Below are 27,170 nucleotides of genomic sequence, written 5' to 3'. Positions count from 1 at the left end.
CCAAAGCTGCTTCTCTAATCTCTTGGCCATGGCCATGGCTTATACATCATCTCGGGGAACTCATTTGGTTTGTTATTGGATGCTACAGGATTAGTGTATTAACTAAACATTATGATGTGCTATTACAGGAACTATATATCCAGGACTATTCAACTATTAACTGGCCAGCTCAAAGAAACAACGTTGCAGTGTCAGACATGTACACCCCTCACAGCACTCTGCTCACTGCTGCCTACTGTAAGTCTAACTTTCTTTAATATAATCGTACTTTTTAAGTGAAATAATCTAACTGTGGTGTAATTTACAGCCATCCTGAACCTATATGAGGCTCATCACAGTACTGCACTGAGAGAAAAAGCTGTGAAAGAACTGTACGATCACATCCAAGCAGACGATCGCTTTACAAAGTGCATTAGCATCGGGCCGGTAAGCTACATGTTGGTTTTATTAGATCCTGCTTTGTTATTAAAGATATCAGAGTTTCAGTGTTCCAAATAAAACTGGTTCAGTTTCACTGATGTCGAAACACACATTTTCATACAAAAATGTAGAAAATAGATACGTATCTGTCATTTAGTAATGATGGAGGAATTCTTGCACTGTAAAACTCTCACATATAAAGGCATGGGTCTTTGTCCTCCTTTTGTATACATGTGCGAATTACTACACTGGACTTGCAAATGAAAGTTTGTTTACCTTTCGGATTTTTTTTATTATTTTATATTCGATATATAATAAATACACTATACATAAACATCAAAGTCCTTCCCACGCCATGTGGCGACGCCAATCTCCGTTTCCATAGCCGTCAGCCTCTCGCCTATTACATAGCTAGGGTTACAGTGGGGGGGGCTAGTCCTCTGGTAACCGTGAGAGTTTGACTCCCCACTCGTATCTGTATTGCAGTGTGCCTTGCCAGACGGCAGTAGGTACCATTTTTATGATGGTCTTTGGTATGACCTGACCATGAGTAGAACTCGCGATCTCCCGATCGATACACAAACATACTGTACTATATTATACTGTATCTTAGATGTTTACAAATTTTAAAGTGAGACAGCCTTTCAATTTAAAAAAAATCAGTGAAATTTACTAACCTCTGAAATTTGGTCATTGTGATATATGTTTATTTCTGTAATCTCTCACAAAATATCAGGCCATTCTGTGGCTAGGAAGTTATTTAATTTGAGGGGATTCCCAAGCGAATAATGTGCATGAAATTGCTCACTTCATGCAGTCACGCAAACAGAGGAAGTTCGTGTGCGCATGCGCAGGTTTACCTTTGACCGTGCACTGACAGTTACAACATTTCTGTTGCTAAATGAACAGCTGAGCACACTGAGGTGCTCTCTGACTGCCGATATTTATTAGTTTGGTCCTGCGTTTCCTTTCCTTCACAACATAACGTCTTTTCTTCTCACTTTCCGTTACTGTAGTCGGTCTTCCACGTTTCATTCGCACACTCGCGTCCTCCATTTTTCTCTCCTGTTTCAAATTTGTATCCCACAATGCCTTGCGCGAATGGGGAAAGCTCACCATGTGGTGCATGATGTAGTATCTTGAATTGGGTCATGGTGAAGCAAGAAAAAAATAGTGGAGAATTTAGGGCCACATGGCCCTAAATTCATTAAAGGGCATATCACGGGTACATTCAGGAGCAAGATCATGTAATTCTCCTATTTTATATTAAACTTTGGTCAAATATCTGTCACATTTTGTAGTTTGTGCAATTTTTTTACCTTGCGCAATACCAGAAAAATTCAGTTGAAATCAAGCCATTTGAGGCGAATTGGTCCGCCTCTGAAAAAACTTGGCATTTGGATTTCCTGGGAAACATTGATTTTCGTGACATCACGTGCGGGACGCCTCCTTCTGAATCCTATGTCAGCGCTGGTTTGTTTATGAGAAAACGACCTGGTGGTTTTCTGCAAATTTCTTCAACGTTATCGCGTAATTATTAAAATGGTTAACAGATGTATCGTAGGAGGGTGTAGCAACACCAATCATGATGGGATTAGTACTCATCGTTTTCCAAAAGACCGGACAATGAGAGAGAAATGGGAGCGCTTGGTCTACACAGGCTGTGCACTTAAACCATGCAAAGCTCGCGCAGCCTGCTGGTGCTTCCGCAGATAACGTCACGATTCTGGCTCCAGACTCCCTTGGGATTTTTCCAGATGCGTTTTGTTATTTTTTTTTTCTGCTGTACACAGATGGCCTTGTGCAAAATTACCCTTCTGGATGAGTGTGTAAAGGGACATACTTTCATATTAAAAAAAAAAAATTGGTCCAGAATATGCCCTTTAATTGTTCTATTTTTAAAAAATATATATTAAATTAAAATTGGAAGTCTGTGATTTGAATTCAGTAGCTTTCAGTCCGCTAAACAAAAATAATTGAGTGTCAGGGAAAATTCTTTTTATGACCTAAACTTGAAAAATCTGAAAGACAGTCTACCTTTAAATTTCCAAATATATAAAATTATATATCTTTAATTCAAAAGAGAGAAAATCTCAGCATGATCGAAGTTGTCTTGGACATGCAGAGACAAGCAAGTGACAGCCAAAACATGTTTCCCAAGATGTTTGAATCAATCTGTCAGCTGATTTTGTAACAGTGTACTTAAGAGAAATGATCCAGGTTTATATACAGCGTGTTGACAGCAAATATTGATTCGAATGATCCTAGGTTTTAATGTTTACTCCACTTAATAGTACGTTCTTGGTATGACACAGTACTGTATTATTGGCAGTATCTTACTATAGCATGAAAGCATTATTTTCATATCCCAACTATATTTTCAGATCTCAAAAACCATTAATATGTTGGTGCGCTGGCATGTGGATGGGCCCACATCAGCTGCCTTCCAGGAGCATGTGGCAAGGATCCCAGACTATCTCTGGTTAGTCATAAACAAGCCATTTTTAGAATACTCCATATCCTATGTTGACATTTAAATATATAAACAATATATTCTGTGTATGATTTTTCACAGGCTAGGTCTTGATGGTTTGAAGATGCAGGTTGGTCTGCTTAATATTTTTCATGCCACATAGTACATAATGTTATCTGACTGCTGCCGTTCACATTCATGTCTGCATTTTTACAGGGAACCAATGGATCTCAGCTATGGGACACTGCCTTTGCAGTACAAGCATTTCTTGAGGTATTAAAATATGTTTGAAATTGTGTAATCGGTAACATCATATTACATTGTTTATTAGTTTTACTGTCATTGCGGAATTGAAATGTAAACTACAAGTAAGTCAGGAGGATTAAACAGTAGAAATGCAAGAATCATAAACATTTAAATACACTAAGTAACTTTAAAAACGCACATTGATAAAACTTGCTGAATTCGTGCTGAGTTTATCTCAAGAAGAAAAGAAATATATCACAATGGAAAAATAACTTCGTTCCGCCCGAATAAGTTCCAAATCTGTGCTCAAATCAGAATTTAAGGGAGTTGTACTCAATAACGTACAATATGACTCGGGTAGTCAATGACATGGACAGGCTTTAATTTTCAAACAAATTTTGCATACACTGTACACACACAATCTTGCCTATAAATACCCGGGGGAAATGATAGGAAAATTGTCATTATTGAAGATGCCACGCCTAAGCCAAAATCAACGTGAACAGGCCATCGGGATGTTGCGTGCCGGAAGTACACAGACAGAGGTCGCCCGGCACTTCGGTGTTCATCATTCGACCATTTCCCGTTTGAGTCAGCGTTACAGACAGACAGGGAGCACCAGGGATCGTCCACGCCCTGGTCAGCCTCGAGTCACGACGCCAGTTCAGGATCAGCACATTAGGCTAGCTCACCTCCGTGACAGATTCCTGACACCCTCAGTCACTGCTGCTGAGACCCCTGGACGACACAGACCCAGAATCTCCAGCATGACGGTCCGAACATGGACCAACTGTCACTTTGAATTTTTTTATTGTGAATTAATTCTTGAGTTTGACAATAAATGTCCTTTATCGATGTTTCAAGATGTGTGTGCATTACATACAATATCATAAATTTCTAAAGTGATATCGTGTTGAATTCCATTGTGCGTTTTTAAAGTTACTTAGTATATTACACTTTTATTTAAAGGCAGGTGCACAGAATGACCCCCGGTTTACACAGTGTTTAATGAAGGCCCACCAGTTCCTTAATCTAACCCAGGTGAGAGCAGTAAGTACGTAACAGTTAAATGAAGCATAATGCCAGTAACAGGCTCGTAATATTCTCCATACAAGTGAATATCAGTCAATAATAACCATTGAGCCTGAAGCAGATAATTGTTTTCATATAAATACACAGGTGATTTATTTAAAAATTGAAAAAATCTTATTTAAAAAAAAAATTTATTTCAAACTTCAAAAGCAGCATGCAAATGTAATAAAGGCGCACACAGACTTCTGTCGCTTATCTATGCCGACTCACATAAAATAATTTGTTTTGAAATGGATAAAATAAATCACAATTCCACCTTACCTTTGAATAGTTTTCGACCAAACTTCTTAGCATCTTTAGAGGTTTTCGGAACAGCATTTTCTTTCATAATTTGTAATTCCTCCTCACTTATTGTGACGAAGCAATTGGCTGCCATTTTGCCGAGTCGTTCAAGGTGATTGTTGAGAAATGGTCCAAATCTCTCGACTAGTCAGCACGCGTGATTTTCTATAATCACCTGTGTATTTATACTCGTGTATGATATCAAAACGGATCAATCTTTTTTTTTTTTGTAAACCTATAAAACTTACTTATTTGTGTGACAGGTGCTACAGTATACAAATGCAAGCTGTTGTTGTTGTCGTTGTTATTATTAGTAGGAGTAGTAGTAATTGTAGAGATCATAGTACTAGTAGTTGTAATAGTAGTCGTAACAGTAGGGTGATGGACAGTAGGGTGGTGGTGCAGTGTTGTATTTAAACAAATTTTTCATTATTTCAGGTTAAAGAAAATCCCCCAGATTACAAGAAATATTACAGACAAATGAGTAAGGTACTGAAAGCTTACATTCGATTTTAAACGATGAAAATACTTTTGGGGTTTGGTGTAACTAAGTGTGTGTGTGAATCAGGGAGGTTTTCCCTTCAGTACACTTGACTGTGGTTGGATCGTAGCTGACTGTACAGCAGAGGGCCTGAAGTCGGTGATGTTACTGCAGGAGCAGTGCAGCTTCATCACAGAGCACATTCCCTCACAAAGACTCTTTGATGCAGTCAATGTGGTACAGTCATAAGACAACACGTCAGCATGTGCTTTGCTCTTCCAAGGCTACTGCCATCGCCTTCAACTCTTGCTGTGTCTTTTAGCTTTTAAGCATGAGAAATTCTGATGGTGGCTTTGCCACATACGAGACCAAACGTGGAGGAAAACTGCTGGAGCTGCTCAACCCATCTGAAGTGTTTGGTGAGCAAATGTTTCGAGTCAAAGTCCCTCTCACGTCAGAATCTGGTGTTCCCAGGCAGTCTCCTGTCCCAGTATTAACCAACTCTTTAAGACGTATGGGTGCAGCGCCGATCTCCGTTTCGATAGCCCTCTGCCTCTCACCTGTATAGCTAGGGTTACAGTGGGGGGCTAGTCCTCTGGTAACCGCGAGAGATTGACTTCCCCACTCACATCTGTATTGCAGTGTGCCTTGCCAGATGGTATGAGGTACCTTTTTTTTTTTTAATTTGGTATGACCCAACCGCGAGTAGAACTCACGATCTCCCAGTCGAGAGGCAGACACACTAATCACTAGGCCAACTCACGGTCAGGAGCAAATGTTTGGAGAAAGCCAAATTCATAGTATCATGACTACTAAAAATATAATGGTTCATTATAATTGTAGTGTATTTTTCTGTTCTTTCCACAGATATTATGTTAAACATTTAATATCATATATTGTGAGTTGTCTTTACATTTGGTTTGATGGCGCTTTTGAATACTTGTTTCATAATTTGTTGACTCTGTGTCCTGTCACAGGTGATATCATGATCGACTACACCTATGTAGAGTGCACGTCGGCTGTAATGCAAGCCCTGCAGCACTTCCATCATGCTTATCCTGAGCACAGAGTGCAGGAGATCAGGTAACTCTAGTATCCCTCTATGAACATCCAAAGAAATTCAACACGCTTCAGTGAATTAAGCTGTAATGTGTCGTTGTAGGAGTACTCTTCAGCAGGGACTTGACTACTGCAGAAGGATGCAAAGACCTGATGGTTCATGGGAAGGGTAGGCCCTTGAGCTTCAATTCAATACTGCTTTGCCAAAAGGAATTGTTGTTTATTTTACTTTAAACTTTTTAATTCAAGTGAATGTTGATTCCCTGTAATAGTATTGTGTAATTAATTCTATACCAAATTCAAGTACTTTTTGCTAAATAGTACTAATAATAATACTCTAATATACAGGTAGTCGTCGACTTACGACCGATCGACTTTACGACCGTCTGGTTATGACTGGCAAGTGTTTGCTAGCTGAGCGTATGACAGTTTCTGCCCCAGCTCCCGGCAGCGCCTCTCGCCGCATACAACAGTTTCCGCCCCAGCTCCAGGCACATGCGCAGTCTCTCTCGCGCACTCCGTCATACAGTTTCCGCCCCAGCTCCAGGCACATGCGCAGTCTCTCTCGCGCTCCCTCGCGCACTCCGTCATACAGTTTCCACCCCAGCTCCTGGTTTATGAAACGAGCAAATGCTCCCGCCAGCCCGAGCACTGCAACAGCTGATGATGATGTAGATGACCCACAGCCAAGCACCAGTGATGCCAGCTGTATGTCACTAAATTTTGTACTTTGCTATGTTTTACATTGGTATGTTTCAAACTAAAATGTTTTCTATTTTTCACACCTGTATTTCATATTTTTTGTTTTGCACATATTAAACGAATTGTACTGTACGCAGTGTAGTATGCAGTGTTTGGCTTAAACCAAATAATGAGCCAAGGTAATGAAATAAGAAAATGTTGATAAAATAAGACTTTAAGATGATTACACATCACAATATACTTGCGTTCATTTATCATAGGCCGACTTACGACCAGATCGGTTTACGACCAGTCAGTCGTAACCAAACGCAGTCGTAAGTCGACGACTACCTGTATATGATATGATCCAGAACAGGTATTCGTAAACCTTTGCAGCGAGGTGTCCCTTTAACTGTTAGACAATAAATACAATTTTATATATATACACATAAAATATAATGGCGTGTTTCTGTTTACATTTTTATGACCATTTCATTTTTGAAAGCTTTTATTCTTGACCCTCCTCATTGCCGAATGCAATTGTATTTAATTTTAGTTGACATTATTTAAAGATTGAGGACCATAATAAATCAGTAATAAATATATAATAGCTTTGAAAATGGTGGATTTGTGAGTTTTTACCACCATCACTAAATTTAAAAATCAGAGACCTCTTAGCTATGCTTCAGAGACCCTATAGGTCTATAGGGTGGCACGGTGGTGTAGTGATTAGCGCTGTCCCCTCACAGCAAGAAGGTTCTGGGTTTGAGCCTAACTGGGGGGGGGCCTTTCTGTGTGGAGTTTGCATGTTCTCCCCTTGTCTGCATGGGTTTCCTCCGGGTGCTCCGGTTTCCCCCACAGTTCAAAGCCATGTAGTTAGGTTGACATGGGGCAGCCTTGGGCTGAAGTGCCCTCGAGCACGGTACCTAACCCCTAACTGCTCCCCGGGCGCTGTAGCATGGCTGCCCACTGCTCTGTGTGTGTGTGTGTGTGTGCACTTCAGATGGATTAAATGCAGAGAATGAATTTCACTGTGCATGTGACAAATAAAGCTTTCTTCTTCTAATACAAATGCATGGTATAATACCATACACTATATGTACTACATTGTTTGGTTTGTGGATCCTTTTCAGGTCATGGGGTGTGTGCTTTACATATGGAGTATGGTTTGGATTGGAGGCATTTGCATGCATGGGTCATATTTTCCAGGATGGATATGATGGGTATGATTTGATTAAATAAAGTACATGTCCAGAAGTCAATAATTCAGTGAATCATGTGAGTCACGCATCTTTTCTGTGTTTCAGACTGGTGTGTGCTGAGGTGAGGCGTGCCTGTGACTTCCTGCTCTCCAAGCAGATGGAGGATGGAGGTTGGGGAGAGGACTTTGAGTCATGTGAGCAGAGGTGCTATATACAAAGCAAAAATTCCCAAATCCATAACACCTGCTGGGCTCTGCTGGGTCTGATGGCTGTCAGGTAATGCTCACTGTGTGGCCAGCGTGGTCTTACAGTGACAGAGCTGTAGGGGTTCCACATCTTTCCATAAGTTTTTTTTTTTTTTTTTTTTTTTTTCCCAATATGATTTAATATTACATTTATTTCACCTCTCATGTTTTCTTTGTTTTTTTTTTTTCTTTGTTTTTTTTTATACAACAGGTACCCTGACAGCATAGTCATTGAGCGTGGAATACAGGTTTTGATTGACAAGCAGCTTCCCAATGGAGACTGGCCACAAGTGAGTTCTTCTTTTCCATGTCTTTAATTTGTGTTTAACAGTAATCCTTGGTGTTCCATTAGGGTCGAAAAGGTTTTGCATTAAAATATGTGTTACAGGTGATTTTTTTTTAAATCAGGTGAACCTGGATTCACCTCGGTGATTCTAGATTTACCTAGGTGAATTAGGTTGACATTGTTAAAAGGGATTTTTTTAGGGGGTTCATAAAAGAATGAGAACATTTCAACAACCACACTCTATTTACCTTTCCCCATCATTTCTCACTCACCCCAACCCCTTTATATCTTCTATCCTCTTATGCCTCTCTATGCAGCCTTTCAATTTCATAAAATCGGTGAAATTTAGTTCCCTCTGAAATTTGGTCATTGTGATATATGTTTATTTCTGCAATATCTTTAAAAAAAAAACAGGCCATTCTGTGGCTGGGAAGTTATTTAATTTGAGGGGATTCCCTAGCAAATAATGTGCATGAAATCGCTCGCTTCGCACAGTCAAGCAGATAGAGGAAGTCCAGTGTGCACATGCACAAGTTTACCTCCTTCTTCTTTTCCTTCTTCTTTTGGGTTTTATGGCAGCTGGCATCCAGTATTGCATTACTGCCATCTACAGGTTTACCTTGACCATGCACTGACCATTACATCATTCTATTGCTAAACAAACAGCTGATCACACCGAGGTGCTCGCTGACCGTCTATATTTATTAGCTTAGTTCTGCATTTCCTTTCCTTCGCAACATAATGTTTTTTCTTCTCGCTTTCCGTTACTGTAGTCAGTCTTTCACGTTTCATTTGCGTCCTCCGTTTTTCTCTCCTGTTTCAAATTTGTATCCCACAATGCCTTGCACAAACGGGGAAAGCCCATCACGTGATGCATGACGTAGTATCTTGAAGTGGGTCATGGTGAAGCAAGAAAAAATAGTGGAGAATTTAGGGCCACATGGCCCTAAATTCATTAATTGTTTTTTTTTTAACCTAATAAATTGGAAGTCTGCAATTCAAATTCAGTAGCTTTCAGTCCACTAAACAAAAATAATTGGGTGTCAGGGAAAATTCTTTTTATGACCTAAACTTGAAAAATCTGAAAGGCAGTCTACTTTTAATTTACCTTTTTTACCCCACTTTTTCTGTCCTTGCTGGGAATCAAGCTTGGGACCTTCTGCTATGAAGGCCACCGCTTTGCCACTACACTACGGAAGATTCAGGTCCAATAAAGAAATTAAACATTCCACTAGATCACCCAAGCCTAACCTTAAATCCTAATTCACCTAGGTAAATTAAGAATCACCAAGGTGAATCGAGATTCACCTGATTTTAAAAAATCACCTGTAACTTATGCAATTGCATTTAAGCACTATAGACTATAAACAAAAATAAAATGTAACTGAATTAAACTGAAGTCACATCTGCTATCCTTGTGCATCAGCTGTCCCTGTACATAGAAAATGGGTCTTGATGATGATGATATAGACCAGTTTTCAACTGATAGCGAAGTATTTTAGCATATAAAAATGAATACTCAAAAAATACTGTAGGGGAAGCCATCGGTGTATGACAAACCTGGCCATTAATATTTGACTAATCTTTAAGCCTTAAATATAACTGCTGTAATCATTCAGTCATTTTATTTGCTTATCTGAGCCTTTATCAGCAAGGAATTTAGCTGGAAAGTCACAAATTTTTATTGAATGCTCCTGATATAGACATTTTCTCACCATCTCCAGGAGAACATCTCTGGTGTTTTCAACAAGAGCTGTGCCATCAGTTATACATCCTATAGAAACGTGTTTCCAGTTTGGACTCTGGGCCGTTTCTTGCGTCTCTACCCTTCCAGCTCACTTGCTCAGAACCTGGCAGAGACTGAAAGATAATCTGTGTTTAATTTCCTTTGGTGTCTAACTTTCTGGTGAAAATTTTCACTTTCATACAAACTGATTTGCTGCTTTTAGGACTGACCAGTCAGTAATGCTCTCCCATGGTCACAATTGATTTTGTTTTTAAATCATGCTATAGTTAAATATAATTTAACTGTATTTTTGAAAGCTACATTGTTTTATTTTACAATATTTTCTTATATATTATGTCATGTGGTCATGGGATTGCCAATTCAATTGCATAGTTCTAATAAATAAATGCACAAAAGATTTCATGCCATTGTAATTGAACAGTACCTGTAGCGCTAGATATTTGAGGCATAAATTAATGCAAGCATAGTATCATCATTGTATTGACAAGGAAGGGTATTTTGGACCTTTTAAGTAAATTCTGAGTTTATTACAAGCATCTATGCACAGCTCTCCCTATCTTTCACACCCACACACATACACATGCACTGTTAATTATAAATAGGGATGTACACACTGTCACTGATACATTCACACACACTCGAGAGACAGAGTGACACCAATCCAGAAGTGCATGTAAATAAATTTTCCCTCAGCCATGTCACATATACCAGTATTAGATCTCCATTATTCTGTAATAAGAATAATATGAGTTATTTAAATGTGATGCTTGTTATTCAAATGTGTACATGAAGATGACATTATATACAACCCTGCATATTTTTCAATTAAAGTTTGGATTCATTTCAGGTGACTAATCAGTTAGGTTAATAATTATGTAAGAACTCTTTAATAAATACAACAGTAATAATTAGTTGGGATTTCCATCACTATAACATTTTTCTTAAATCATGGATAACCGGGCAGTTTTTTTCACAGACCACTGATAATCCCAACTTTGGACCCAACTTTGGCCAAATTCCCTTTGTGTCAAAGCTTGTGGAGTGTGTACAGGGCTTTAGTTGTCACATTTTATCACTTTCCCTTTATTCAACTCCCAGAGACAAACAACATAGTCATTTTTTCCATTAGTCATTTTTTTCCACAACATGCCAATGATTAAGCCAGCTTGTCCATACTTTATATTTATATACAGTCCTCTCTAAAAGTACTGGAACGGGAAAGCCAAGCTATTTTTTTTTTGGACTTTTGGATTTGAGATCAAAACTGAAGATAATAGTTCATTTTCTTATATTTATGCCTAGATGTGTTAAACAATTTAGAACATGTCACCTTTTGTTTGAATCCACCCATTTTCCAAGTGTCTATAAATATTGGAACATGTGATGAACAGGTTTTTCTTGTTACCCAGCTGTCTTCATTGTACGGGGGGGAGGGGACATTGCCCTTGCCACTCCAGTACTTTTGCATCGGGCTGTATGTAAAGTATAGTATAAGTACAAGAAACCTTTTTTGCTACTTTTATGAGGAATTAGTTTGAGGAAAGATTTACTAAGTGTGAGGTGGTATTAATTTTCAACTGAGTGATGTCATGTAGTGATCCCTGCTGTAGGTGCTCTACCCCCACATGCTTTCAGATCAGTAAGTTCAGCTCACTCTGGGTTTGGCTCTTCATGCGTGAGCAGCGAGTGGGACACACCCATCACCAAGATATAAACATTCCAGTGCATCTGACAAAGTAAATAACCTTTGTACAGGGAGATCTACAGCTTCAATTAGGTTCAAGCATTAATTCAGGTCATAGGATTAGTTTGGGATGAAAGAGATTTACATATCGGAAGAATTTGTTCCTCAAACATACTGGTCTGTGTGTGTGTGTGTGTGTGTGTGCGTGCGCTTAATGTTAGTAGTAATGTTAATGTAATGATAATTTATATAAATAAAGAGTTATATTTCAAGCTTTACAAGCTATATTAAGTAAAACCTTGTTAAGCTTTCCATATCCTTTATATGCTTTGAGTTATAGCAAGTGTTGACAAATTATATAACAGCAGCCTGTCACTCCAAGAATGTGGATGTTTGGACTGCAAAAGCTTACATGAGTGTTTCAGACTGGCTTTATCTGCACTCTTTATTTATTTATTTATTTATTTATTTAAAATTATGAGAATATATTAATTTCATATTTAAGTCCTTTGTTTATCCTTATTGCTAAAGTATTTTTATTATTATTTTTTTATTATTATTTATTATTATTATTTTATTTATTATTTTTACAAAATATGGTATGCTTGATATGTTCCTGTCAAGAACTGAAGCCCCTTGTTGCATGATTTCCTCTAACCCATGCTACACCCACAGCGCTCCCATTGGTAGGACTTTGGTATGAGGCGTCGCCCATCAGTAAAGCACACAAACACAGATCAAGGAACTGCCTGCTGTTTGTTGGATCACAGCACTATCTTTCCTTATTTTGGAAGACTTTGTGGTAAGTTAGTCTTGGTCAATCTGGTGACTTTATTATATGTGATTACATATTGATTTTAGGAATGATTATTTTATTGTATCTATGTTATAGCTCAACTAGTAAAACTCAAAAAGGAAATGGCCTTCACGTTGCTGTTGATGTTAGTGGAGCTGGTCAAAGCTAGTCAGTAACCATCTTGGGTGTTTCATCAGCAGGAGCAAGAGTGTTATGGCTGATTAATGGTTTTTGTACTGACGACTCTGAGCCTTCTTAATAATTTAAGAGACTTTGTAAGGAAGTTATGATGTGAAGCAAATTGGGTTTTTTGTTTTGTTTTTTGTTTTTTTGCCCCTTGTCATAAAAAAATGCTAAGTACAATGTTTGGCAATGTGATCTTTGTAAAAGATAAGTACAGTGGTCAGAAGTTTATATACAGTGGCATGAATGTCATCTTGGATATGAATGTCATGGCAATATTGGGCTTTCAATGATTTCTCTGAACTGTTCGTTTTCTGTGGTGAAATGATTGTACAACATATTTCTTTAATAAAAAAAACATGAATTTGGTGCAGAAGTTTTAATTTATTTTGGGTTTTCTGAAATCAACACCGGGTCAAAATTATACATACAGGGTCAACAATACATACGTTCACTTAGATTATTAATTCAGAGGTGATGAAACTTCCAAAATGTCTCTTATCTTGCCAAGGTCAAGGCCTCTTAACTTCCTGTTAGTGATCATGATTGACTACAGCTGGTAGTCAATCATGTGACCACCAGCTGTCGTCACATGATTGTGACTTCTCTGTGCCTTCATAAAAAGGGCTTGTTTACAGCACTCATTGGATTGACCAACACACAGTAAAATGGCAAAGTCCAAGGAGATCAGTGCAGATCTGAGAAAGAGGATTGCAGATGTACACAACTCCGGAATGTCTCTTAGAGCCATTTCTAAACAACTGCAGATCCCATGATCAGTTACAACAATTGTATGTAAGTTACTGTGAGGTGTAGTCACTTTGCCAAGCCACTTCCAAGAAAACCCAAACTGTCATCCTTAGCTGAAAGGAAATTGGTTTGGGTGGTCAGGAACAACCTGGGAACCACCATGGCACAGCCCTGCCATAATAATAATTTATATAGTGCCTTTCTCAATACCCAAGGTCACATTACAATTATAGAGAGAGGGGAAAAAAAGCTGCCATGAACTGGAAGCTGATGGATTACTGTCTACAGTTCAAATCACCATGGACTAAGAGGCTGCTATCCAAGAAATAACCCCCTGCTCCAAAATTGACACCTTCAAGCTTAACTAAAGTTTGAAGCTGACCACATGGACAAAGAAAAAGCCTTCTGGTGGAAAGGAAAAAGATAGAGTTGTTTAGCCACAATGACCACCATGTACAGAGGGGCACTGTACCAACTGGTGGTGGTGGTAGGATCATCATGCTCTGGGGCTGTTTTGCTGCTAGTGGAACTGGTTCATTGCACAAAATGGATGGAATAATGAAGGAGGACTACCTCAGAATTCTTCAGCATAAACCATCAGAAACTTGAACAGGACTTGGGAGTTACAACAGGACAATGAACCCAAACACGCATCACAGCTGGTTGTGGAGGATAAAGCAGGCTAACATTAAGCTTAAAACAAGCCCTGACTTCAACCCAATTGAAAATATATGGACCGTGCTTATAAGTAGAGTCCATGCCAAGGGGAAAAAAATAAATAAAAATTTAATTGAACTCTACCAATTGTACTATGAAGAGTCATGAAATATCCAACCAGAATTCTGCCAGAAGCTTGTTCATGGTAAACAAAAATGTTAAAATGTTTGGTCAAGGTGAATCTTGCAAAGAGACATTTTACCCAAATATTAGGTGTGCTGTATGTATATTTTTGACCTTGTATGTATCATTTTGACTCTGTGTTGATTTCAGAAAACCCAAAGAAAATTAAAACTTGTGCACCAGATTCTAGTGTGTTTTTTTTTTTTTAATTTAAGATGTATGCTGTACAATCATTCTACCACAGAAAAAGAACAGTTCAAAGAAATTACTGAAAGCCCAAATATTGCCATGACATTCATATCCAAGATGACATTCATGTCACTGTATGTAAACTTCTGACCACAACTGTAAGTGCTGTAGCAAGACAGATCATTTCAGTTTTAAGGACAGCTATTCTGAATTTCTAACAGAAACTAGTGCCACATATTACTACTTTTGTGACTTAATTATGGACAGCTTATAACTTGTAATTTATGTTTTGAAAGGTACTTAATATCCATAGTACAACCCCAATTCCAAAAAAGTTGGGACGCTCTGCAAACTGTAAATAAAACAGTGTGATAATTTCCAAATCATGGAAACCCTATATTTCATTGAAAATAGTACAAAGACAACATATTAAATGTTGAAACTGAGAAATTGTATTGTTGTGGGTTTTTTTTTTAAATATATGCTCATTTTGTATGGAATCAATTTTGTGCCAAAATGTTCATACAATACTTTTGAAATATCAAAGAAAAACGACAAATCAAAATACAAAAAAAACAAAAAGTCGTCAATTTTTTTAGACTGGCAAACAAATTATTCGTGTAATCGTGCAAAATATCAGTCTATTACTCTTCAGAAACCTTTTATTTTTGTTCCGCGTCTTTCTCAGTTTTGTTTGACGTAATTTATTCTGGTTGTGATTCCAGCTTTCTCGTTTGTGCTCCCTGACTTTTTGCTTGCAGTTTTGGCACAAACTTCACGTGTGGGTCGGCTGTCCAGGAATGCATTCCCATTGGGTAACTTGTGTTTGACTGACAGCTACGCTCAGCCATTCCCTACTCGGATTCTGGCAGACTGTTTGACGAGTGACCGATCCATTGACGGTAAACAAGGATCGAGTGGACTTCAGTGGTGACTATGATATTGAATTAATTCAACAAAGTGTTAATTCAATATCATAGTCAACAGCCTCCGGGGAATCGCTGAGCGTAGCTGTCAGTCAAACACAAGTTACCCAATGGGAATGCATTCCTGGACAGCCGACCCACACGTGAAGTTTGTGCCAAAACTGCAAGCAAAAAGTCAAGGAGTGCAAACGAGAAAGCTGGAATCGCAACCAGAATAAATTACGTCAAACAAAACTGAGAAAGACGCGGAACAAAAAATAAAAGGTTTCTGAAGAGTAATAGACTGATATTTTGCACGATTACACGAATAATTTGTTTGCCAGTCTAAAAAAATTGACTTTTTTTTTTTTTTTTGTATTTTGATTTGTCGTTTTTCTTTGATATTTCAAAAGTATTGTATGAACATTTTGGCACAAAATTGATTCCATAATTTTGAATTTGATGTCAGTAACACATTTCAAAAAAGTTGGGACAGGGGCATGTTTACCACTGTGTTGCATCACCTCTACTTTTTACTACACTCTGTAAACCTTTGGGAACTGAGGAGACCAATTGCTATAGTTTTGCAAAAGGAGTGTTCCATTCTTGCTGGATATACAATTCCATTTGCTCAGCAGTTCGGGGTCTCTTTTGTCGTATTTTGCACTTCATAATGCGCCAAATGTTTTAAATAGGAGACAGGTCTGGACTGCAGGCAGGCCAGTTTAGCACCTGGACTCTTACTGCAGAGCTATGCAGTTTTAATATGTACAGAAAGTGGTTTGGCATTATCTTGCTGAAAGAAGGAAAGCCTTCCCTGAAAAAGATTTTGTCTGGATGGCAGCATATTGCTCTGAAACGTGTATATATCATTCAGCGTTAATGATGCCTTCCCAGATGTACAAGCTACCCATGTCATGTGCACTAATGCACCTTCGTACCATCACAGATGTTGGCTTTTGAACTGTGCACTAAGTCGGATGGTCCCTCTCCTCTTTAGCCTGGAGGACATGGTGTCCATGATTTTCTAAAAATAATTTTTACTTTTGATTTTTCAGACCTGGGGACAATTTTCCACTTCGCCTCAGTCCATCGTAAAAGAGCTTGGGCCCAGAGAAGGTGGCAGTGTTTCTGGATATTGTTTATATAGGTTTTTAACTTTCATTTATGGATGCAGTAATGAACTGTTTTCACAGACAATTGTCTTCTGAAGTGTTCCTGAGCCCATACAGTGATTTCCACTACAGATACATGTCTGCTTTAAATGCAGTGTCGCCTGAGGGCCTGAAGATCACAGGCATCCACTGTCGGTTTTCAGCCTTGTCTCTTGCACACAGAGGTTGCTAGATTCTCTAATGATATTATGTACCATAGATGATGTGATCCCCAAATTCTTTGCAATTTTACACTGAGGAATGTTATTCTTAAATTGTTGCACTGTTTTGCCCACACAGCCTTTTACAGTCCAGTGAACCCCTCCCCATCTTTACTTCTGAAAGACTCCACCTCTCTGGGATGCTCTTTTTATACCCAATCATGTTAGTGACCTGTTGCCAATTAACCAAATTAGTTTTGGGTTGTTTTATATTTTTTATTTATTTATTTATTTATTTTTTACCATTACACAACTTTTTCAGTCTTTTGTTGCCCTGTCCCAGCTTTTCTGAAACATGTTGCTGACATCAAATTCAAAATGACCATATACTGTATTTTTCAAAAAACAATACAATTTCTCAGTTTCAACATTTGATGTTGCCTTTGAACTATTTTCAATGAAATACAGGGTTTCCAAGATTTGCAAATCTTCACATTCTGTTTTTATTTATGTTTTACACAGTGTTCCAACATTTTTGGAATTGGGTTTTTAATTAAAAGTGGTTATCCCTTCAAGACAACAGCCATAAAGCAGTCCTTAAATAATAACAAGCTTCCCTTCTGGTCTCACTTTCATTTAATGAGACATTATAATAGAACAATAAATAATGATCTTAATTTATTGTTTTAATAATACATTTTCATTGTACAGTACAACGTAAGATATTAATTATGATAAATTTGTGGTTTATGATAAATTTGTGATAAATTTGTGGTGTAAATTGTTTTTAAACATGCAGTCCAATTTTATTCGTCTTTTTATTGGAACGTCACTGCCTCACAGCTCTGGGGTTCCAGGTTCATCTCTCCTGGTGTATGTCTATGGGTTTTCTACGTTCTTTCCATGTCTGCATGGGTTTCCTCTGGGTTCTCTGATTTCCTCCCACCTCCCAGAAACATGCCTACAGGTGGATTGGCTAAAACAATTTTTAGCCCAGATAAATTGGTAGAAATGAATGTGTGTAAATGTACACATGTATCACCCTGGCTGGGATGCCAGGGTGTAATCCTGCATCACAGCCAGTATTCCCATGATAGGTTCCGGATCTGCAATGACTCTGAACAGGATAAAGCAGTTACTATGTCAGTGAATGAGTAAGAATAGCACAGACAGCTTTCATTGATTATGGCACTGAAAATCAATTCCCACTAAACAATCCCAGAAAATTTTCAATATTTTATAGTTGTGCTACTCCCTTCAGTACAGAGAACAACAAGATATGCTAGAGGTCATTATTTGTATGATTTACCTCCATCAACTCTGTTGGAGGTTATGTTTTTGTCTCTGTTTATTTCTCTGTTTCCACTGTAACTCAAAAAGTAGTGAACAGAATTTGGTGAAATTCTGAGGAAAGGTGTACCATGGACCAAGGAACAATTGATTATATTTTCATGCAAATCGAGATTTGTACATGGATCATGGGTCTAGATATGTATGAGGATCCAGGATTTTTTTTGGGGGGGGGGCTGTTCACAATGTAACTCAAAAAATAGTGAACAGATTTTGATGAAATTTTGAGGAAAGGTGAGCCATGAGCCAAGGAACAATTGATTAGATTTTGATGCAAATCCGAATATGGGTCTTGGCGGCGGTATGCACTCGACCGAGTGCCCTTATAGTTGTGACTGTATTGCACAGTACATTTCAACACACTATTATTTCCTCTACAGATATGCTTCTGATTTATTTGAATTTAAACTTCTCAGTCCAGAGTTCTCAAACATAATCCAATTGTTCACGTATACAAGACTTAGTATTCAAATGTGTACAGTGATATTTTGGCTATTTATTGAAGCCATAGGGCATTTTATTCCTGAGCCTTCCTCTGACAGAACATATGTCTAAGTTGACATTGCTTTTAGGTTGATCGGTTTTTGAATTATTGAGTTTCGTATTAAACCCATTTAATTCAAGTTAACATTCAAATAGGATAATAACTATAAGAACTCAATAATGAATATAATAACTGATAATGGTGGGTTGTGATTTGCATTACTGTTACAAAAGAAAATCATGGCTCTCGAAGAAGAACAACAACTTTAATTCTTGTGAAATTCCTCTCTGCATTTAACTCCTCTGAAGCAGTGAGCACATACATGCAAGCAATGAGCTCACACTCATACCCAGAGCAGCGGGCAGCCATGTTACAGTGCCCAGGGAGCAGTTGGGGGTTAGGTGCCTCGCTCAAGGGCACCTCAGCCCAAGGCTGCCCCATGTTAACCGCATATCTTTGAACTGTGGGGGAAACCGGAGCACCCGAAGGAAACCCACACAGACACAGGGAGAACATGCAAACTCCACACAGAAAGGCCCCCATCAGCCGCTGGGGTCGAACCCAGAACCTTCTTGCTGTGAGGCGACAGTGCTAACCACTACACCACCATGTCATCCCCATCTCCTGGCTATGTTTTACAGATTCTGCTTTGAGAACCACTACTCTCAGTAATCTGTTCATGGCCATCAGATTCTGTGGAGATGCTTGAACATCAGGGCTCATATGTTAGAAAATTAAGTGGCTAATTAAATTAAATGGCTGTACAGTTACTTGTTGTCCTTACGTTGTGCATTGTGACAGCATTAAAGATCTTAAAATCTTTTTAGTGATAGATTAGTGCTTAATTTGGTCTTGTCTTGAGAATTAAAAAGGATTGTGAATTTAGTGAAATGACATGTCAGCATCACTGAATGCATTCTGATCCGTGTGTGTGTTGTGTGTGTGTGTGTTTTAGCCACAGCTATGAACCCCAACTTTCCACAGCAGCCTGGACAACCTTTTCCCAGTGCTCCTTATGCTAACATGCCTTACCAACCACCACCAGGATATGGTGGTCCAGCAGTCTATCCAGGAGGGCCATGCAATCCTCCCACGGGCCCAGGACCCTATCCAAGAGGACCAGTCAATCCACCTATGGGCCCAGGAACTTATCCACCTATGGGCCCAGGAACTTATCCGGGAGGGCCATACAATCCTTCCGTGTGCCCAGGACCCTATCCAGGAGTGCATAATGCTGGTTATAACCAGGGGCCAGGATGTGGGCATGGTCCTGGGCATGGTCCTGGGCATGGTCCTGGGCATGGTCTTGGTCTTGGACACGGGAAACACGGGAAACACAAGAAACACAAGAAACATGGGAAACATGGAAAACATGGAAAACATGGCAAGGTGAGTACATAGATCTGGTATAAGAAAAATAAGCAAAAATGTAGATCAACCAAGAGATGTGTGACTAAGGCAGCATTTCTATACATTGTTTTAATGAGTGCCATCTTTCCCACAGCATTCTGGCAGCAGCAGCAGCAGCAGCTCTGACTCTGATTAGAGCATGAAGATGTTTCATAAACAAATCTACAGCTTGTCCCAAGCAGCCTATGAAAAATCATTAATCTCTTCCTAGCTTATATATATATATATATATATATATATATATATATATATATATATATATATATATATATAAACACACACCTTATATGGCTTTGAATTGAATAAAAGGGTTTACATTGCTTACTGTACATGTATAATATGTTATTCATACTTTTTTTTTTTTTTTTAATTTGCCTAAAATTCTTAGTAGGTGCTTGCAACTAAACTGAATGAACGGAACTAAACCAAACTGAACTGAAAGAGTTTTTTTTTATTTAAATTAAAATTTTTCAATTTTTTTCATTTTTTTTTTTTTTTTACACAGCTGCATTTAATTGTTAACTTTGCTATCTATTATAGCATGTGTCCACCATTCTATATGTTGGGTATCTAAACAGTGAATGAAATAGGTGTGTTCCTATTTATGGTACATGAAAAAACAGGTTAGGACTGTCCTGGCTGTCAGTAAGAGCACTGAAACCAGCAACGCTAACCAAACTACAAACATGGCCATTCAAAACTACAACGGCCAAGATTCACAGCGCCCCCTGTCACCGGAGTATTGAACTCAGCTGTTGCTCATTCACTCATCACTACCACGCTACTTAAACCTCTCCCTCACACAGTATTGACGCGAAGTATCGTTCTGAGTTCCCAGTCCATACCAAGCCTGTGTTATTCTCTGCCTGTTTTGTTGTTCCTGACTCTCGATATCCTTTCACCATTCTCGCTTCCTGTTTTGTCTACGTTACTCTGATTGCCGATCGACCGACCATCGCCTGCCTTCTGACTATGACTCTTGCTTCACGATTTTGGCTCCGTTCACTTTGCTCGCCACTTCTTCCTGCAATTACATCTGTAAGTGCCTGCATCCTGACAGGATGCTTTGCCTTTAATGGATGTAGCAGAGGAAGCAAAACAAACTGCACTGAACGCTCAGGGGTAGTTGTTAGGTTGATAAGCATCAACCTTAATACGTGGATGACACAACTTGCAACTGTGATGTCGCAGGCCCTCCTTCCACGCCTTGAGGCATCTTCTAGTGCCATGCTACAGCTCCCAGTTCCTGAAAAATATGCCGGAGATACGACTGCTTGTAAGGGGTTTCTGCTACAGTGCTCCCTGTACTTCGCCACTATGCCACGTCCCTTGGCTGAACACAAGATCGCCAAATTCTTATCCTTCCTCACTGGCAAGGCACTGCAATGGGCCAGCATTGTATGGCGTAAAGGAGGCAAACACATGACTTCCTATGAGCGTTTCCTCAAACAAAGGAGGCAAACACATGACTTCCTATGAGCGTTTCCTCAAACTTCTTCAAACAAGTGTTTGATCACGAACCTGAAGGCATCGAAGTTGGAGAGAGTCTCCTCACCATGAAGCAAGGCTCAAGAAAAGTTGCAGAATACGCCTTGCACTTTCGGACCCTTGCCGCAGCCAGTGGATGGAATGAACCGGCTTTGAAAGCAGTGTTCCGTCAGGGCTTCCGTCCAGAGATGCTCAGCGAAATGGTTTGTAGGGATGAAAGCATGATGCTAGACTCCCTTATTGACTTGGCGGTCCGGCTGGATCATTTGCTCACCAGCTGGCCATCTCTTAAGGACACCTCCAAGCCTGTTCATCGCACTGAAGAAAGTGCACCCATGGAAGTGTCCCACACTCACCTGAAAAGATCTGAGCAAGAAAGGAGGAGAGAAGGTCTCTGTTTTTACTATGGGAGTTCAGCGCACAAGATAAATCAGTGTCTCATCCGTCCGTCCTGCTCCAAGCCAGTGGAACCCACTACTCAGGCGGTGAGTCCAGATCAAAAATTTAATGCACAATCATTCAAAATGCCTGTATTGTTAAAGCTGGTGTCCTCCACACACATCCTGACTGCCTTCATAGACTCGGGGGCAGAGGGGAATTTCATCAGCAGCGCGATTGTCCGGAAGCATGACCTGCCCACAACCCCTCTGCAGAGTCCACTCAGCATTCGAACTACTGACGAAGGACCCATAGGTGAAGGCCGGGTTACTGCCAGGACCGCTCCCATCTTCATTCAAGTGGGAGCACTCAATTCAGAGCAAATTTCTCTCTATGTAACCACCACTGAACATCACGACATCATTCTGGGGTATCCTTGGCTACAACTTCATGACCCATTGATCTCTTGGCATAATAAAAAAAATTCTGCAGTGGTCGCCCACCTGTTTCCAACATTGTCTTGCACATCCCCAACTATGTGTCTGTTCCACGCCAGTGGAAAGTCTGCAGCCAGACTCCATTGAAAATATCCCGGAGTGTTACCTTGACCTGCAGGAGGTCTTCAGTAAAGGGAAAGCTTGTGGACTACCACCTCACAGACCATATGACTGTGCCATCAACCTTCTACCAGGTATGTCACCTCCACGTGGTCAAATTTATTCCCTTTCCCAGAAAGAGCACGCTGCCATGGAAGAGTACATTCAGGAAGCCCTCAACCAAGGATGCATCCCTCCCTCTAAATCACCAGCCTCAGCAGGCTTTTTTTTTTTGTCAAAAAGTGAGGTGGCAGTCTTCGGCCTTGTATAGATTATAGAGGGCTTAACCAGGTTACAGTTAAATACCCTTATCCTCTGCCTCTTGTTCCGGCTGCTCTAGAGCAGCTTTGTTCAGCCAAGATATTTTCAAAACTCAACCTGCATAGTGCCTATAATCTGATAAGAATCAGGAAGGGTGAGGAGTGGAAGACCGCATTCAGTACAACCACTGGTCACTTTGAATACTGGGTAATGCCTTATGGCCTTTCTTCGGCTCCCAGCGTCTTTCAGTGTCTGATCAATGACGTACTATGAGACATGTTGGGAGTCTACATCATAGCATACATTGACGATATTTTAATATATTCCCAGGAGGAAAAGAGCCATAGAGAACACGTCAGAGCAGTTCTCCGACGCTTATTGGATAATCACCTCTATGTCAAAGCTGAGAAGTGCGAATTCCACTGGAACCAAATCACCTTCTTAGACTACATCATAAGTTCAGAAGGAGTAAGCATGGATTCCTCAAGTTTCCGCAGTCACATCCTGGCCTGTGCCCACCTCTGTCAAGGAACTTCAACGATTCTTGGGTTTTGCAAACTTCTATTGTCATTTCAGTCGAGGTTTCAGCACAACTACAGCTCTCCTAACAGCCTTGCTTAAGAAGGGACCCAGACGACTGCAATGGAATTCCTCTGCTGAAGAAGCCTTCAATCGTCTGAAGGGAATGTTCACCTCAGCCCCGGTTCTGCAACATCCTGACCCAACAAAGACTTTCGTCGTAGAGGTCAACGCATCTGACACAGGGGTTGGAGGGATCTTATCCCAACGTTATGGCGAGAAGCACAAACTTCACCCTGTAGCTTTCTTCTCCAGGAAGCTCACATCTGCTGAAAGAAACTATGTCGGTAACCATGAACTCTTAGCCATCAGACTCACTCTTGAGGAGTGGAGACACTGGCTGGAGGGAGCCACTCATCCCTTCACAGTACCCACTGACCACAAAAACCTAGAATACCTCAAGAAGGCCAAGCGTCTCAATCCACGCCAGGCCAGATGGGCTCTCTTCTTTACCTGGTTCTGTCAGTAAGGGCACTGAAACCAGCAGCGCTAACCAAACTTCAAACAGGGCCACTCAGAACTACAACAACCAAGATTCACAGCGCCCCCTGTCACCGGAGTATTGAACTCAGCTGTTGCTCATTCACTCATCACCACCACGCTACTTAAACCTCTCCTTCACATAGTATCAACTCGAAGTATCATTGAGTTCCCAGTCCATACCGAGCCTTTGTTATTCTCTGTCTGTTTTGCTGTTGTTCACTCTCTCTATCTTTTCACTGTTCTCGCTTCCTGTTTTGTCTACATAACTCTGATTGCCAATTGATCGACCCTCGCCTGCCGTCTGACTACGACTCTTGCGTCACGATTTTGGCTCAGTTCACTTTGCTCACCGCTTCTTCTTGCAATTACATCTGTAAGTGCCTGCATCCTGACACTGGCAAGCAAAATTAAATCATAATATTGAAATAGGATTCTTTGGGGGGAAAAAAAGGACCTGATCTGACCTCTGATGGAGAGAGAAAGAGAAAGTGGATCTGCCTAAAGTCATGATGGTCCCAAAGTAGACTGCCACTATAAAAATTCTTAATACTCACAACAAAATGTTAGCAGTCCTCTTTTTATCTTTAATGGTAGATAATATTCCTTCTTTTCATCTTGAACATGTTAAAGATATGATTTCAAAAAAGCTTTTAGAGAGCTACAGCAAGGTTGCATCTCCCTAAAAATGTATTTAAATGACTCTGCTATTAGGTTATTTAGCTAGCTTGTGATCCACAAAATATCAGGGTTTTGTTTTTGGGTTTTTTTGTGCTCTAGCATTGTACCAAGCCAAAATGAACCTCACAGTACGAAAAATTTCATAATGTAGGTTTTGGTTAAGAGCTGTTCCTTCACTGGAAACCATGATATGGATTGTTGAGATACAACATTTAAAAATTTATTTATTTTCATAAACACATTGTAGTCACTGTACAATTCAATAGGCCTATGTCTTATTTAATCGTTTTGATCTCACTATTATTCTAAAGTGTAGAAAATAAAGTAAAAGTAAAGCAAACTGGACCTATATATGTAAAATATGTATAAAGGACCTAATTTTGTTTTATTTTGTTCATTATAAACATTTATATCTATAATCACATTTTCTTATATCATAATTTTCAGTTTACAGAATTTATCAAATGAAATTAAAAATATAGGAAGGATTTGACAAAGTATTTTTGGTATCCTTCATGGGGAATGTAAATCAAGAGAAAACTGTATTAGTCCAAATAGATCATAAAGAACTTAGCTACAGCTAAATATAGCGTTTTTAACCATTATTACGCAAAACACTCCAGCTATAAACAAACAACTATTTTATTTAGCCTGTAAAGGGGATAAAAATACCCAGAAGCAAACCTTTTTGAAGTACTTCTATGCTACAGAGGGGAAACTGAGCTCTTTGTCCACTCACATTATTTGTATACTTTGGTATCAGAGAATAGCATGGCTAAGAAAGAGAGCATGACAGAAAAGATGTATATCACAGAGGAGGCAATATATTCATCCTGAATGCACAAAATTAGAACATTTGAATGAACATGAATAAACTAAAGTATTCCAGGTGACTACCTCATGAAGCTGGTTAAGATGATGCCAATACTGTGCGAAGCGTCCTCAAGGTAAATGGTGGCTACTTTGAAGATCTAAATGTGAAACATATTTTGTTTAACACTTTTGTTGTTGTTTACAACATAATTCCATGTATGTTCCATGTGTTATTTTATAGTTTTGATGTCTTCAGTATTGTTCTACAATGTAGAAAATAGTCATAATACAGAAAGAACCTATGAATGAGTAGGTGTGAAGAGTCACCTGGAATGCTTTTCTGGTAACAGGTCTGCCTTGTCAAAAGTTAATTAGTGGAATTTCTTGCTTTCTTAATGCATTTGAGATCAAACAGTAAATAATAAAAAATACAGTAAATAGCCCTATTCCACAACTGTAGTAATCCATATTATGGCATGAACTGCTCAACTAAAAGACATGAAGTGTACTTTAATTCATAAAAAAATAAAGAAAAAGCACTGTATTAGAAGGTGTGTCCAAACTTTTGACTGGTACCGTGTATGTATGCATGATTGATTTATAGGTCCCCCTTATGCTGCCAATAGCTGTAACCCATTGAGGCATAGACTTCAAAAGACCTCTGAAGGTGTGCTGTGGTATCTGGCACCAAGACATCATCAACAGCAGCTCCTTTAAGTCCTGTAAGTTGTGAGGTGGGGCCTCCATGAATCAGAGTTGTTTGTCCAGCGCATCCCACAGATGCTCAATCAGATTGAGATCGGGGGAATGTGGAGCCTAAGTCCACACCTTGCTGAAAGAGGCCACTGCTATTAGAGAATACCATTGCCATGAAGGAGTATACTTGGTCTGCAAAAATGTTTAGGGAGGCGGTACATATCAAAGTAACATGAATGCCAGGACCCAAGGTTTTCCCAGCAGAACATTGTCCAGAGAATCACACTGCCTCCGTTGGCTTGCCTTCTTCCTATAGTGCATCCTGGTGCCATCTCTTTCCCAGGTAAACAACACACATACCTGGCCATCCACATGATGTAAAAGAAAAATGTGATTCATCAGACCATGCCACCTTCTTCCATTCTTCCATGATCCAGTTCTGATGCTCACATACCTATTGTAGGCGCTTTTGATGGTGGATAGGGGTCAGCATGGACACTCTGACCAATCTGTGGCTGCAGCTCCATACGTAGCAAGCTGTGATGCACTGTGTGTCCTGGCACCTTTCTATCATAGCCAGCGTTAGACTTTCTCAGCAATTTGTGCTACAGTAGCTTGTCAGTAGGATCAAACCAAACAGCCTAGCTGTCACTCCCCATGTGCATCGTTGAGAATTTTTACTTCAGTAATGACTATGGAATAATGGCAAGAGTTGCTAGTGTTTTATACAACCCCGATTCCAAAAAAGTTGGGACAAAGTACAAATTGTAAATAAAAATGGAATGCAATGATGTGGAAGTTTCAAAATTCCATATTTTATTCAGAATAGAACATAGATGACACATCAAATGTTTAAACTGAGAAAATGTATCATTTAAAGAGAAAAATTAGGTGATTTTAAATTTCATGACAACATCTCAAAAAAGTTGGGACAAGGCCATGTTTACCACTGTGAGACATCCCCTTTTCTCTTTACAGCAGTCTGTAAACGTCTGGGGACTGAGGAGACAAGTTGCTCAAGTTTAGGGATAGGAATGTTAACCCATTCTTGTCTAATGTAGGATTCTAGTTGCTCAAC

General features: G+C 39.4%; 1 protein-coding gene across 8 annotated transcripts in view; it reads left to right on the top strand.

Moving 5' to 3' along the window:
- The window catches only part of lss (lanosterol synthase (2,3-oxidosqualene-lanosterol cyclase)), a 33,715-nt gene extending 7,775 nt beyond the window's left edge, over positions 1 to 25,940 (top strand). For 2 of the 8 annotated variants that reach the window (XM_060930235.1, XM_060930241.1), the window contains exons 8-24: positions 129 to 237; positions 308 to 426; positions 2,805 to 2,902; positions 2,996 to 3,023; positions 3,110 to 3,166; positions 4,109 to 4,180; positions 4,952 to 5,002; positions 5,082 to 5,231; positions 5,317 to 5,413; positions 5,972 to 6,077; positions 6,157 to 6,222; positions 7,868 to 7,957; positions 8,042 to 8,212; positions 8,393 to 8,471; positions 10,192 to 12,700; positions 19,666 to 20,099; positions 20,215 to 25,940. In XM_060930235.1, the coding sequence (XP_060786218.1) occupies positions 129 to 237; positions 308 to 426; positions 2,805 to 2,902; positions 2,996 to 3,023; positions 3,110 to 3,166; positions 4,109 to 4,180; positions 4,952 to 5,002; positions 5,082 to 5,231; positions 5,317 to 5,413; positions 5,972 to 6,077; positions 6,157 to 6,222; positions 7,868 to 7,957; positions 8,042 to 8,212; positions 8,393 to 8,471; positions 10,192 to 10,338 (1,440 nt within the window). In that variant the 3' untranslated portion in view covers positions 10,339 to 12,700; positions 19,666 to 20,099; positions 20,215 to 25,940. Of the gene's footprint in view, positions 1 to 128; positions 238 to 307; positions 427 to 2,804; positions 2,903 to 2,995; positions 3,024 to 3,109; positions 3,167 to 4,108; positions 4,181 to 4,951; positions 5,003 to 5,081; positions 5,232 to 5,316; positions 5,414 to 5,971; positions 6,078 to 6,156; positions 6,223 to 7,867; positions 7,958 to 8,041; positions 8,213 to 8,392; positions 8,472 to 10,191; positions 12,701 to 12,790; positions 13,213 to 19,665; positions 20,100 to 20,214 lie in introns of those variants that run through there. The other 6 variants (XM_060930239.1, XM_060930238.1, XM_060930236.1 and 3 more) reach the window with 6 other exon arrangements.
- Positions 25,941 to 27,170: the final 1,230 nt, after the last annotated feature.

The sequence above is a fragment of the Neoarius graeffei genome, chromosome 9 (assembly GCF_027579695.1).
Source record: "Neoarius graeffei isolate fNeoGra1 chromosome 9, fNeoGra1.pri, whole genome shotgun sequence".
Classification (NCBI taxonomy): Eukaryota; Metazoa; Chordata; class Actinopteri; order Siluriformes; family Ariidae; genus Neoarius; species Neoarius graeffei.
Note: the sequence above shows the minus strand (reverse complement) of the source record. Positions and strands in the feature narration are given on the sequence as shown.